The 14,726-nt window shown below is 32.2% G+C and overlaps 1 protein-coding gene across 7 annotated transcripts in view; it reads right to left on the bottom strand.

Moving 5' to 3' along the window:
- LOC110992442 (protein trachealess) overlaps positions 1–14,726 on the bottom strand; it is a 149,528-nt gene that overhangs the window by 46,024 nt on the left and 88,778 nt on the right. For 2 of the 7 annotated variants that reach the window (XM_022258265.2, XM_022258267.2), the window contains exon 1: positions 6,662–7,250. The exons of the other annotated variants lie outside the window; for them this stretch is intronic. In XM_022258265.2, coding sequence (XP_022113957.2) covers positions 6,662–6,876 — 215 coding nt within the window. In that variant the 5' untranslated portion in view covers positions 6,877–7,250. Of the gene's footprint in view, positions 1–6,661; positions 7,251–14,726 lie in introns of those variants that run through there. 7 annotated transcript variants of the gene reach the window in all.

Below are 14,726 nucleotides of genomic sequence, written 5' to 3'. Positions count from 1 at the left end.
GATATGGTAAATTATCAAGGTGATCGTGTCTAGGCGTTTTTGTAGCTTGAGTAGAAATACCACCGGGGTATCAGTTTGGTGGCTAAACCATTCCTGGCTTTTTTGGTTTCTATAATTCGTATAACTTAAACAGATACCGCAGATAACTTCAATATTTATTTTTCGTACCACGTATTTACAAAAACGAAATCTGCTGAGTACCATTGAAAACCGAAGGGGGAAGATGATGACACGACAAGCCTTTTTGGAGCGGAAGGCAGGAGAGAACGAGGAAGACCAAGATTGGCATACATAGATCTGATTAAGGAAAAAGCTGAGGTCGTGACATACCAGGAGTTGATGACACTGACGCAGAACCGCACAGAGTGGCGATTAATACTCAGACAAGAACCCAGCTCTTAAATTTTATGATTATGATGATGGATTTATATGTTCAAAATTCAAATTTTCAAAATCAGAGAACCGTGCAAGATTCTCTTATACCATCATCTTTAAAAGCATGACAGTAATCAACATATGTAAAACCCAAAATAATTTAAAGTGGAGTACGCAAGAAAATTATACAACACCGCTGACTCAGTCATTGCAAAAGCATCTGATGAATTAACATGATAACATTCCTTGATATCACGACTACAGTTTTACCTTTTAAATGGACGACATTACAGCTAAATGATTTGCATGATACTATTTTATATATGTTTAAGAATACTTATGAAATATTGCACCAAACTATCTATATAACTATCAGTTAGTAATGGTGAGAATCCAAATACCAGCCAAACTATTTTCTACTGCAGTCTTAAGAATGTTAATCATACGCGTCGGAGAAATAGCATTACTGTCAGCTGTTATAATGTTATTATATCTTACAGGGCTCGTAACATAACTACTTCAAAGAATAATTAGTTTCAAACTTGTGGTTTATTCGATTTGCCATTATTAATAGACAAATTAACGACAATTTGATAATCCATAATAATAGTGATGCCATTGTCATTATTCTTATTAGTTATTCTTCGGAGAAATGGAGCAAATCTCCTGCCTTATCCTTTTGCCAGTCTTGTCCTCTATTTTCCATTAATTATTTTTGTCTGTATGACTTTGTAAAACCTCTTCTCCCACCTTTTCCGTCATAGTTTGTTAACGCGATAATTACTTAAAAAAGTTCTTTAAGATATAATTTGTACAAATTCCCGTATATTTACACTTTGTTCTCACTCGTAAGAACACGTACAACTAAAAAGCACTTGAGACTTCATTACAAAAATAAAGTAAAATTGATTTACATAGAATAACTTATTTTTTAATAGAATGATTACCCAGTAATAATACTCGTAAGCATTTTTTTAAAATGTTAATCATCATTGAATCCAAATTTAATTCAGCACAACGCACTTATATAATGATATAAATGGTTACAGATGTTTTCATTAAAACATCTGTATTACCCTAAAAGCCATCAAATCAATTTTTGTAAACGGCACAACCGGCGATAATCAAAAACCGCAGACAGTCGGATTGCAGTTTTTCAATAATGGCACCTCAAATGGCCCAAAAATATAGTGGTCAGTTGGAAAAGTTTTGTAATAGTAATTTGGGATTAATATTTTATAATCATAGGTTGTTGTAAAAAGCCGTAATGATGGCTATGTTTCTTGTTTGCACGCCCACAACTTTTAACCGATAAGGCATACGGTTTATCTCACAGTGATTTCCTTCTCCGTACTAAAAGAGTTTGAACCTCCGACCACAGTGATCAGAATTTGACTCTCAGACCACTAGGCCAATACTTTCTTAAAAGTCTTTTCGTGTGACTCTCTTTAATGTGATTACATTTTGTTAATTACACCTATATTGTTATCTATTAAAGTATTACACATTACATAAATCATATTAGACATTTAATTATGAGCAGTGTTGGTAACTTCAGCTAGGGTAGTAGGTTCGAACCCGGTCTGTGCAATGTACTATTTATGTGTGAATTTAAAATCTTACCGTGAAGGAAAATATTGTGACGAAACTGTCATGTCTTCGAAAGTCGACGTCTGTTAGGCAAAACTATCTGATCACCTACCTGATGATCGTGGAACAAATATAAGTAATAGTTAAGTTTGAAATTTTCGATGCTAGACGCATTTATAGACGCGACGCTTCGTCTACGCCTCGCGTATAAAAAGTAAACGAACATAGGCGTTACAAATTGTAATGAGTCAGCATCAGCATAGATTGAGGTAAGTATTTAATGCGGAGTCGTGTTTCATATCCTCTTTACTCTTGTCTATGTCCGCGGCTTTGTAATACGTTAAGACAGATTATATTTAATCGCGAAACTCAAATGCATTAAAGTCTAGGATAGTGAAGTAGCTGTTTAAGCATTTAAGAAATCGTTGATTTTTAATGACAACGGCTTTTACTACATTTTTATGTTCTATGTATATAATAAAACATTTGAAAAACAATTTTAATTTTATTGTTTTTTACGTTACCTACTTGTTTATGTGTTTGGAACTCCAAACTATATAAAATGTTTTCTTCGAATGAAAAACGGTAGTATAGCTGATATTTTATATTAGTATACAGAAATTTAATTATTAGTAAGTATACAGAAAAACAAAACACAAAGGATAAATGTGTCATATACACTATACACTGTGAATCACAGGTCAAAATAGCACCTTCCACAGACAAAAACCACAATACAATCCGAAGTAAGTTTTTTCTATTCGACTCCATTTTTTGTGCCATCAGGTGCACTGATTGAAATTTACTGTAATCTATACATATAATAAACTTGAACCTGTATAAGATCTATTTGACTATTTGTAGTTGGAGAAACTACACAGGGAATTTATAATCAGATGCGGCATTTAACCGACCTTATTTCTAAATATTTGTAAAGAAAGAAAAAAAAACATTTTTTAAAGTTGTGTAAGAATCGTTATGTGTGCATTTGGTTCTAGTTTAAAAAAGCTGTCTTATAAATAAAATATATTATGTAATATTTTTCTTCTTATCATAATCTACAGAGATCCCCTTAAATAAATTTAGTATGAAGTATCTATGTATGACGTGTGTATGATATCAAAGTCAAATCATTTATTCCAATTAGACCACCTAAAATGGCAATTATGAACCTGAAATAAAATCTAAAGATGATTCTATTCTCTTTGCCTTTAGACATATTAAAATATTTTTTTCTACTAATATAATTCTGTAATTTTAAGAAAGCTTCCTGAACAATTTTAAAATGCAACAAAAGTAAAAAATATATTGTCTGCTCAGAAGATAGATTATGTGCAATGAAAATGTTTACTTTTTAATTGCTTTAATATTGTTTGCATTTAATAATATCATAGTTTATAGAGGAACGATCAAAATGTTGACAAAGGTTTGGATCATGGATGGCTTTTGTATAAGAACGAGGTATTGTTCTTTCACTTAGAATCAAAGGCTATTTTCACACTTCATCAAAATTTCTTCGTAAAAACAGCAAAAAACCAGCATCCGTTGTCTGAGCTATTTAAATTGAAAAATAAGGAGCGTAACTAAATGATAAAATGAGTGCATGTGTGAACAAAAGCATCTGACTAGAATAAAAACAGATGTTTCATAGAAAAATAATTATGTTTAGAATTTGAAACAGTTTAGACTATTTTTATATGGTTTTTCTTTTAGGTAAAGAGTGAATATTTCTGAATTGCCAATACGGTATACGAGTTTTAATTAAGTGTGTTATTACTATTAAATATAAGTCACTTTTTGATATACACACACAACGTTAAGTTGCATCTCTGAGAGTAACAGCCACAATAATTGACACTGCTCAGTATGACTCTCATAAATGAAATTGATTTTATTCCATATTTGAAATTAGTTGAACTTTCAGAGATTAGTGACCACTACATGTCCTTTACATTTAAGTTTAATTAGATATTCGTCTGAAACTTAATTAAGCAAAAAGATCTGCCTTATACGTAAAAAAATACTGTATAACAGTGTTTTAAGTTGGTGATTTCTTTCTACAGAGTTAAAGTGTAAAGCACTTGAATAATACTTATTAAGTTTAATTTTAACGCCTATTACATGAATATGATAAATCAATATTAGTAAAAGTTATGCATTTTTACGCACAACGTAATAACTTGTATTTCAAATGATTGATTTAAAATATTATTTAAAATAATAAACATTTAGGTCAATTTACTAACCGCTAACGGTCAGTAAACCGCTCAAAGCGTCTTCAATAATCTCAGTTCGATAAAAAACAGGCGGCAAATTGGTAGTTTCCTCTTTCAATTCGATTATAAAACGTAGCATGATGTCTTACTACTGTACTCTTTAGTTAAATGCTGTAGAAAGTTGTAGAAAAAAATATTTTGCGTAAGCGTTTAATACAAATTTCTCTGGTGAATTAAGTTTTTGCCATAATTAAATTAAAAATGACCAATTTCGTCAACAACAATAATGATTTTAGTACAAAACGTACAATATCCTTATTGGTTAGGTTATGAAGAAATTCGGTTTATATTAACCAACGTTGCATTGTGGCTATGAAGAGAAAAGATTTCCAGTGCAAATAGGTATATTTGATAATAACGTACCTATGACTTGATTACGCCCAAAAGCCGAATGAGTACCTACTATCGTTATATATTATGATGTAGAATAAAAGGTTTTAAAACTTATAAACGCGTATAATTAAAATTGTACGACCATAAGTTTATTTCATCAAAATCTTCACATTGACAACAAACATTCAACTAATGATTCAAAAATATATTTGTAAGTCTAAAAAGTTACATCTTATGTCAAAACGCAGTCAACAACCAAAAACCTCAATGAAACAAGCCAATTTAAATACATGTTTGTATTAAACATGTCTCATTATGTGTATTTCTGAGAAAACGACAAATTACGAAGGCTAACCTGTATATTGTTACTTTACGGCGCGTATTGTCTTTGTTTAAGACATAAAAAGATTTAGATCTATTCCGCATTTGTGTATGTAGAGTTTAATAATGGTTTGTAGATAGTATATAATTTAATTGTCTAATATAAAAGAAAGTTATAGTAAACTAGCTGACCTGGCAAACGTCGTTTTGCCATATATATCAATTATAATTAAAAAATAGGGGTTGATCGCAGAGAGGTGAATATTAGGGAGGGGGGTTATATGTATTTACTAATGCATACATACATTTTTTTTATCTAAAATTGAAAAAAAAAATTAGGGGTGGATTGCCCTTAACATTTAGGGGGATGAAAAATGTTGTCCGATTCTCAGACCTACCCGATATGCACACAAAATTTCATGAGAATCGGGAAAGCCGTTTCGGAGGAGTTTAACAAACACCGCGACACGAGAATTTTATATATAAGATGAAAACAAGGTTTTCTAAATTTAAAAACACCATTTTAAGTTTAAATACTTTTTCGAATGTTTTGTCGATTTGTTTGAAGACGTGAGTTTAAATATAGAACAACTCCGAAAAGAGTAAACAAAAGAGAGAACTATAAGAAACAAGTAGTTTCTATCATATTTGATACTTTTATCTTTAAAAAGTATATATATATAATAACGTAAAACCTAATATACAAAATTTATTTCATGTGAATGGTTTTATTTTATTCATTATTGTTTTTTTAATATTTTACATAAGTCTACATTTTCTTAGAGCATGACAAGTTGTTCGTGTCATGCGCAGATAAAATCTTAATTTAAACTCGCTCCGTCCTGTTTTGTTTTTTGAATAGCAAATGTAAATATTGCGTACAATTGCAATTAGTTTACTTTTACGCAAAATTTTCTTATTCTTTCCTTTTGTATGGCAATATAAAATTAATTATAGTACAATTATAAATGGTTTAGAGTTTTAACATTCCACATCGATATTTGCTTTACTCAAAAGTCTAATCTCAGTTTTAGCTATGATGTCTTGCTAATTTTTTTAATGTGTTTAAGAGATTTTACTACCACAATTTTATTGATGTAACTATACAACAAACAAATATATATATAATTTTATTTTTAGGAATAATAAAAATAATTGATAATTAATAAGAAGAAAACCTAAAAAAAATTATTTATACTTTGAACAATGGCAGCATTCCCGCCCTGTATTGCGATACTTATTCGTTCAGAGAGGAATGCACCAGGCACCCACTTAAGTCTTTAATTAAATTTATATTTTGTATTAAAAATAAGAAATTAATTTTCGACTGAAATTCTTAAATTTCAAATTTAAAGTTCCCAATATCAAAGGATTCATTTTAATTAATAAAATTCGTCAAAAGTATTATTTTATGTATTTAAATTATTAGAAATCATAAATTAAATTAATAAAAACACATTATTAAAATCTAATCCTTAATATTTCATCTCATCTCCATTTCTAAATGTTTTATGTTAAATTTAAAAGCACATAAATACAAAGCGTTTTCAATAAAATTGCAAATAAATATAATTGCCAGATTGCTACGACTTATATTTAAATATTGTGATTGTTTATTGATATTTATTCCAATTCACTTGTCACTTTTTGAATGTACATCCGAAAACAATTAAAGTATTTCCTGTATATAATATCAATAAGCAACCTTCTATATTCTATAAAAGTTGTAAATAAAAATTAAAGTATAAATAAAAAAAGAAACGTGCCCCGGTTCAAGATGCGATTGGTTGGATGCTTGTTGCTGCCGACAGATATCCGGGCTTGTCTGTACGAACCAGGAATGGGTGAAGGCAGAATTCAGCCCTGGATTCAGCCCTGGGCCTGGTCCCGGCAGGCCCATTACTCCAGGCAACCCACCAGGCCGCTGGTGATGAGGAAACCCCGCTACATAGTCCATAGCCACAGCTTGATATGGCAACATTGTCACTTTTTTTTATTCAAGTTTAAAACAGTTTCCGAACGCGCACATTTCAAAATTCGAATAAGAGTTCCATTTCACATAACACAGTTTAGTCCCGAAACAGTCAGCCAGTTAACATGTCGCAAATAAGCTGCGATGGTGTTTTCAGGCGCGGAAGTCTTTAGTTATCAAACAAACCATTCTATTTTCGCGTCCGATCATTTACTGGGCTAGCTATTCACAAGGGAAAAGTCACGCACAACCACCCACTTAATAAATATTCTGGGCATATATCTGTTTTTACGTTTACGTGACTGGCTGTGAACTGTCCGATTTTCACGTACCGAACGCGCGGCCGATTATCGAAAGCAGTTGCACGCGTCCCCCTCTTTCGACCTCGGACGTGCAACTGAAACCAAGCACGCGCCAAACGAGACTCTATTACTCGTCCTAGACGTCGAATCGGTAAATAAGAGCGGGACACCGCTCCATAATAGAAAAGGATAGACGCGTCGATCGGTTATCATCGTGGAGTTAAAAGCCTGCGTCGTTACACGCTCTGTAATAGGCGGTGACGTGATTGGGCGTGGCCTAAGCTATTAAGTTGAATTGTCGCGTTGTGATTGGTTAAAATTGCCAGTAGTAGCCTACGTGATATGTCCACGAATACGTTTAGAGCGTCTGCTGATAGAATATAATAAGTGGAATGTTGGTTGGATCTTCGCCAGTTGAGGCTGTGCTGCGGTTTGGTTCCAGATTCGTGTATAGGTTTAATTAGGAGACCGTTAATATGTTTAGGCGGTGAATATTAAGAGGGGTGTGGCTGCACCTGTTAACGATTGGCATTCAGTGGGATGAGCGGTTTACGTAAACATGAATCATACGTAATGATACGTTAATGGCATTGACTTGATACGTATAATAAAAATACTGGTGTATCTACATATTTATATTAAACTACGGTGTTTTCCAATAGTTTAATAATAATCTTCTAAATTGAGCTTTGAACCTACTACTATAATTCTACTTAAGTCACACATTCCCATAAGAACACATGAAACTGCAAAAACTACAAACAAGTACAAAAACTTTGGAAAATAGAAAAATAATAAGATATATTGTAATATAGCAATATAGTATGCCAATCTAGGAACGTTGCAGGTATCAGCTAGTATAAAAAGCTATATATATAAAAGCTATATTTTATACCCACGGCGGGATCTCAGGTATTGATCTATTCTGGCGCGGGCGTGGCGCAAAGTTAACGACACTTCCATACCTATTGCACTAACCTTGAAGACAAAATATATTTTTATGTCTTAAACACTTTTAAAATCCATTACTTTTTTGAGTATAGGATCATAAGCCTATTCTGGCAACTAAAGACAGTGACTGTCTCCTTAGTTTGTTAGTACCATCTCGAAACGCAGAGAAGAACACCTATTGTAAATGTAAAATTCAATGTATATTTCTTTTTCGACGGTCATAAGTATTCATTTTGTTTCCTATATGAATAAACGATTTTTGAATTTAAATTTCAGTTTATTAACTATGATTTCTATACCTACTGATACTATAAAGAGTATCTTAATTGTATTGTATCTTAATAATGAATAAATTAAAAAATTACATGACCGTTTTCAGAAATTTGAACCCTACATTATGAATTAAAAAAACTTACGATCCATGCGGCAAAAGTCCGCTTATGTTAAATAATTTCATTTAAAATCCCCTTGCCCCTTAAATGTACCTTAAATCATTACCATGTAATTTAAATCATTATTATATTATTCGTAATGACTTAAACAATAAACCAGTGTATGATCAATACCGCTGGAGGATTGGGGTCATTTCCCGGAAGTGGGATGCTTGCGGCTTCCGGTCGACATTAGCCATTTGACCAGTGTTAGACGCATTAGTTGCGTTCCTATGCCCTTTATGCTTGCTGTGGTTTCAATTTAGCTTTTGATATATTATTTAGATTGTTTATAAATTTTGTAACAATATATGTTTCGTATAAATATCAAATAAGACTTGTATCAGTATACAGAGATATGAATTTATTTATTTGAATAGAAAGAATTAGGTACCAATGTGACGTTTCCCGCGTTATTCACTAAAGCAGATTATATAATTTTTTAATAAAAAAAGAACAAAAAAAGGTTCGCATCTCTAGGGCTCTGACTTTCAACGCAGACTGAAGGTCCCAATAATTATTAAATTATTGTCGTGTATTTGTCTTTCTACCTCTTACAGTTGAAAATGCTTACAGATGCTTTTACTGTAATAAAATATTTTAATTAATTAAATATTCATAAAAAAATATTCCCCCAAAACCTAGCTAGTGAGTTCTTACAGTATTCTAGAGTCTCTGCGAAAAGAGAACCTGCATCGTTATGCGAACTAATACTGTAAAAACTCACTAACTAGGTTTTGGGGGAATATTTTTTTCTTATATAAAAAAGAGGATGAAAGTAGAGTAGAGAGAGTGTAACATTGGGAGATAAGATAAGTAATAGTAAGATTGGCAGGGGATAGACGGTTAATACATCGCGATCCAATACTACAGTACCTGTCTAGATATATATTAAATCATACTACACTTTCAATAGATATTGACTTCAATATGGTCATTAATTTGCTACGTCATTTTATTTATTTACAAATACTGAGGTAATGCTAGGCTTCCTTTCCTACTTTCTTTGGTAACGATTTAACATGGCATGAGTTGCTGCATCTGGCTCAGGGCATGACACGTATCAAGAGGCCAACCTCCAGTTATGGAGAGGCACTAAAGGAAAATCTACAATTAGTTTTTTCCCGTTGAACTATATTGATGTAACAGTATTGTCAACATAGAAGCTACCTTTGTAGACTATATATTTTATAAATAACAAATTAGCTACCAGACACCAGGGACCAGATACACTTCCGTGGTTTCTATACTTATAGGTATTGATCAGAAAAATGTTGAAATACGAATCCTTTATTTTCAATTCCGTTAACGTCTGTTTCTGAGGCGGTTACGGTAAACATCTTTTAATCAATAAAGAGATCGTTTTAGTGGACACGGTCACGCGTTGTATCGTGGACGCGATGGTACGCGGGGTGTGAATATTGTCACGAGCGGAGCGACAGCGATCTTACATTCAAATCTTTTTAATAACGGTATGGGCTCACCTCGTACTTAAAACCATCGACCACAGACACTCATTTAAGGCCATTTGAAGATCTTTTTATTATATGTTATAGCGCAACACGTGTTATATATAGGTACAGACTCTACAATTTCGTGTAGTAAAAATGTTGGAGTAGATTTCATCCCAAGTATTTCGTTAATTCGAAAGAATTTCTTTACACGTGAAGAGATTTCTTACAAGGGTTTTGTATTCTCGCGGTGATTGATAGTAAAAAATTCAAATCAGAATCTTCTAAGTTTCAGTTAATATCGCTCCGCTTCGCCCATGAACGTTTGACAGCACTAGATCAACCAGAAAACTGTCTCCATTGGATAATTCGTGATTTCCACTTTTTCTCGACAGGTGTCTCCACGATCTTGACATTGAAGTTTCAGATTAACAAATGGACAATGAACTCGAATTGCTACAGGTAAATATTTTATTTATTTTTTAGATTCGTGCAATTCGTTTGAACGACAAAGAAATATGAAAAAGATCTGGCAAAAACTATAGACTTATTGAAACTAAATTTATTTACTTAGATATATTATGAATTAAAAACCATTTAGGTGAGTTGAATCCAATGCATCACTCCGTGTTTACCAGCACGAACACATGGCACCCTACCAATAAAAACATCGGCTAGGTCATCGTACGTGAGTCCCTTGCTAAATGTAGGGCAAATGCGATCGATTCTGATTAACCCTAGAAAGATAGTCTGCGTAAAATTTACGCATGCGTTTTCGAAAAATTGCTCTCACTTTCTAATTAGCGCGAATCCATAGCTGTGCGTTTAGGACATTTCCTTCGTCGTTGGGAGCTGCCACGTGCCGTAAGTGTCAATGAGGTAAGTGCCACCGATTTTGAAATATAACGACCGCGTGAGTCAAAATTACGCATGATTATCTTTATCGTGACTTTTATGATTTTGGCTTATATGACAGTTTTATTGTGTTTCGTAACTTTTAATACTTTATATCTTAACTAATATTGTTATTTCATTTTTAAAGATATTGAGGCAAATATATAACACAATGGGGAGTACCAATTTAAACAAACACGAAATCCTGGCCGCTCTTATGCAAAGTGATGATGCTTCCATGTGAGGACACCGACAGTAAAATAGCGGACCACGACAGTGAAGATGAAGTGCAGAGTGACACAGAAGAAGGGTTTGTAGACGAGATACAAGAAGAACAGCCGACACCAAGCGGAAGTAATATCTTAGAAGAGCAAAGCAGTACTGAGCAACCAGTCTCCACATCGGCCTTTCGTAGGATCGTAGCCTTGCAACAGAGGACAATTGGTTTACCTCAATCCCTTTGGCAACAAGCTTGCTCCAAGAATCTTATAAGTTAACCATTGTGGGAACCATACGATCAAACAAACGTGAGATACCGGAAGAGCTAAAAAACAGTCGCTCCAGGCTAGTGGGGACATCGATGTTTTGTTTTGACGGACCCCTTACTCTCGTCTCCTACAAACCGAAACCGGCAAAAATGGTTTATTTGTTATCATCTTGTGAGGAGAATGCTACTATCAACGAAGCTACTGGAAAACCAGAAATGATAATATATTATAATGAAACAAAAGGCGGCGTTGACAAGCTAGACCAAATGTGTTCTCTGATGTCCTGTAGTAGAAAGACAAATAGATGGCCTATGGCTTTATTCTATGGAATTTTCCTGCCTAAACATTGCCTGCATTAATGCATATGTAAGTTACAGCCATAATGTTAATCGTAAAGGAGAAAAGCCTCTGAGTCGCAAAAGATTTATGAAAAATCTTAGCAAAGAAGACGGTCCCAACCGTCTTCTTTGTTTATGCGTAGACGTTTAGAAGTACCTACTTTGAAGAGATATTTGCGAGATAAAATCTCTGATATGTTACCAATTAAAGTGCCTGTTACATCCGAAGACTATAGCAATGAGCCAGTAGCAAAAAAAAAAAGGTTTTATTGTTCTTTTTGCCCTTCTAAAAAAAGGAGAAAGGCAAATGCGTCCTGCAAAAAATGTAAAAAAGTTATATGTTGTGAGCATAATACTGATATGTGCCAAAGCTGTTTGTAACTTACTTTTATGTAAATGTATGTTCCTAAATTATAAGAAAAGCTTACTGTTGATTTTCTACTTAAAATGAGTCTGATTATTAGAATAAAAAATAAGTTTTCATTAGGAAGAGTAAGTGTTATACTATTTTATTGACTTATAGAAGACGTTTAAAGTTTTGTTTATTTTTTAAATACAAATAAAGAAGTTTAACAAATTATCTGCATTATTAATTAATTTAATATATGAGTATATATAATAACATAGAATTCATTAAAATAAACTATTAAACCTAAACCTACAACTAATTCAAATTCATGCGTAAATTTTACGCATGATTATCTTTTCCGTATTACAAAATATGATTATCTTTCTAGGGTTAAAATTCAGTATCTGCACTATCGTGGTGCGGGGGATTAGTGACGTCATACGAACGCGAAGACATCTCGCCTTTAATTATCTCATTTCTATTACTTGCCACATCTTTTTTATTAGGGTTTCTCACGTTCGTGATCACACTGAAGGATGTTCGATTTTTGAAACGTCTATAGAACACTTTTACACATTACGTTCGATTTTTGAAAAGAACTTGCGCCTGGAGTAACCTATCGTTACTTTGTAAACTTTATGAAAAGAGCTAAATTTTCTCCTGCAGTATTTATGGCAAATCATTCCCAATTCATTTAAGTTGAATTGCTTATTCTTGATATTTATACGCAAATGCTCATAATAATTTAAATACTAATATATAATGAAACTTATATTTAGTAAACTAGATTATAGACGCATTTTAGTTAAGTTACAAAAATTATTTGTAGTTGTTAATAAAATAATGTTAAATTGAATGTGTATTAAAAATAACAACCCTGAAGGTCTGGTCGTGATCAATTGTTTTTTTTCTAATTAGGTGATCTGTGCCTGAGATACGCCATCTATTATTTTAGTCTAAGGCATGCCGGTTTCCTCACGATGTTTCCTCCACTACCAAAGAAGAAGCCACTAGGCCAACACTGCTGTTATATTATTTATTATATAAAATTAATTAATTCCTATCTCAGTAAACATTCACTTACAAACAAATAAACATGTCCAAATTTATCTCATATTACTCTAGAATTAGGGAAGCACACGCGCATTAAGATTGCAACCCTGATACTTTGATACGAATTAAGATATTCTAATTTTAATTGTCCCGCGCTTTGTGTTGCCATGTAAAGATAATCCTCAAGTTAATATGTGGCTATATTGGAATCTATCCTTATATGTATGTATAATCAACGTATTAATAATATATTACTTAGTATGTAAAATATTTTATGATTTTGTATAGGTATGGTAACGAAGTGTAAATAAATATTCAGTAGGTACTTACATTTACATTACACACTCACCGGATCCGTGGCAAAGTAAGAAGAGATCCATGGTTCGATTTCTAGGAAATTCACCTTAAATATTATAAATTTAACTCTCAAGAAGTGAAAATCTTTTCAACCTCTTATGTTTATGCCCAACTTATGAATATGTATAAGGTTATACTATCTATATATTGTCTGACTTAAATTATTTTAAGAATACGAATAATCCACGAATCAACCCTTCATTGCTTACAAAATGAATTAAGCAATGATAAAATCAAAGCGAAACATTAAACTTTGCATATGGGAGTTATTACGCCGGAATTTGTATAATTTCGCTGATATGCGACAAATAAATTAATAACAGCCCTAAGTGAAGGGTTAAGATGGCGCTTGATACCATCTTTTAACCCTTTCTCTTTGTTTACTTTTTTTCTTTTTAATACCAGCCAGTTCTATTTAAGAATAATTTGATTTTTATAATGAGATGGACCTTTTTCGTTTTTGATGTTTTATATAATTAAATATATAAATAATATGCCATATAGTTTGAATTATAGGTTAGTTTAATGCTAAAGGATATACCTATTATATGCAGAATATAACGAATCTTTCATTAAAACCCGCATGGTCTTGAAACATTCAAGCAAAAGGGCACTTATGACCTTCTTTATACTGTCAATAATAATATTATATTATATAATATAATAAATATTTATTTCGGTATATGTACCAATATACAAAAAATATTTGATTACAATTTTGTTAAGTAATTAATGACTAAAATAGGCTATAAATCTCGTTAATGGCCTTCTTTAGAAAAAAAGTATTAGACTATATTTTCTAAAATAACATTATGTTCCTCATATTTATAATATTCATTCATGCGGGTAGACTGTTTCGATACGCCAACAGGTTCAAAAGTAAGTAAAGTAAGGAATTGATTTATTCATAACTTATCTGATACATACATATTATGGAAGAAAACTCTTAGAAAATATACAAAGCCGAAACCGATTACATAGTTAAACAAAGGATATACCTAATACGAAACAGAAAAATTTCAAAAAAAATAACTTAACTGAGTTTATTTATTCTAAAAAGAAAACTGAAAATTCACTTTTATTTAATAATGTGGAACGAAAATTTTTGATTCCTTCAGCAATTAAGTTTCTAACTCTAAATAGACCTACAAATTATAAGAAGCGAATTCTTCGTTTCAATTTCCTCACATTTTAATCTTACATCAAACTAGAAACGGGAAACTGAGCCATCAACACGATATTAAT

Source organism: Pieris rapae, chromosome 6 (genome assembly GCF_905147795.1).
Source record: "Pieris rapae chromosome 6, ilPieRapa1.1, whole genome shotgun sequence".
NCBI lineage: Eukaryota > Metazoa > Arthropoda > Insecta > Lepidoptera > Pieridae > Pieris > Pieris rapae.
Note: the sequence above shows the minus strand (reverse complement) of the source record. Positions and strands in the feature narration are given on the sequence as shown.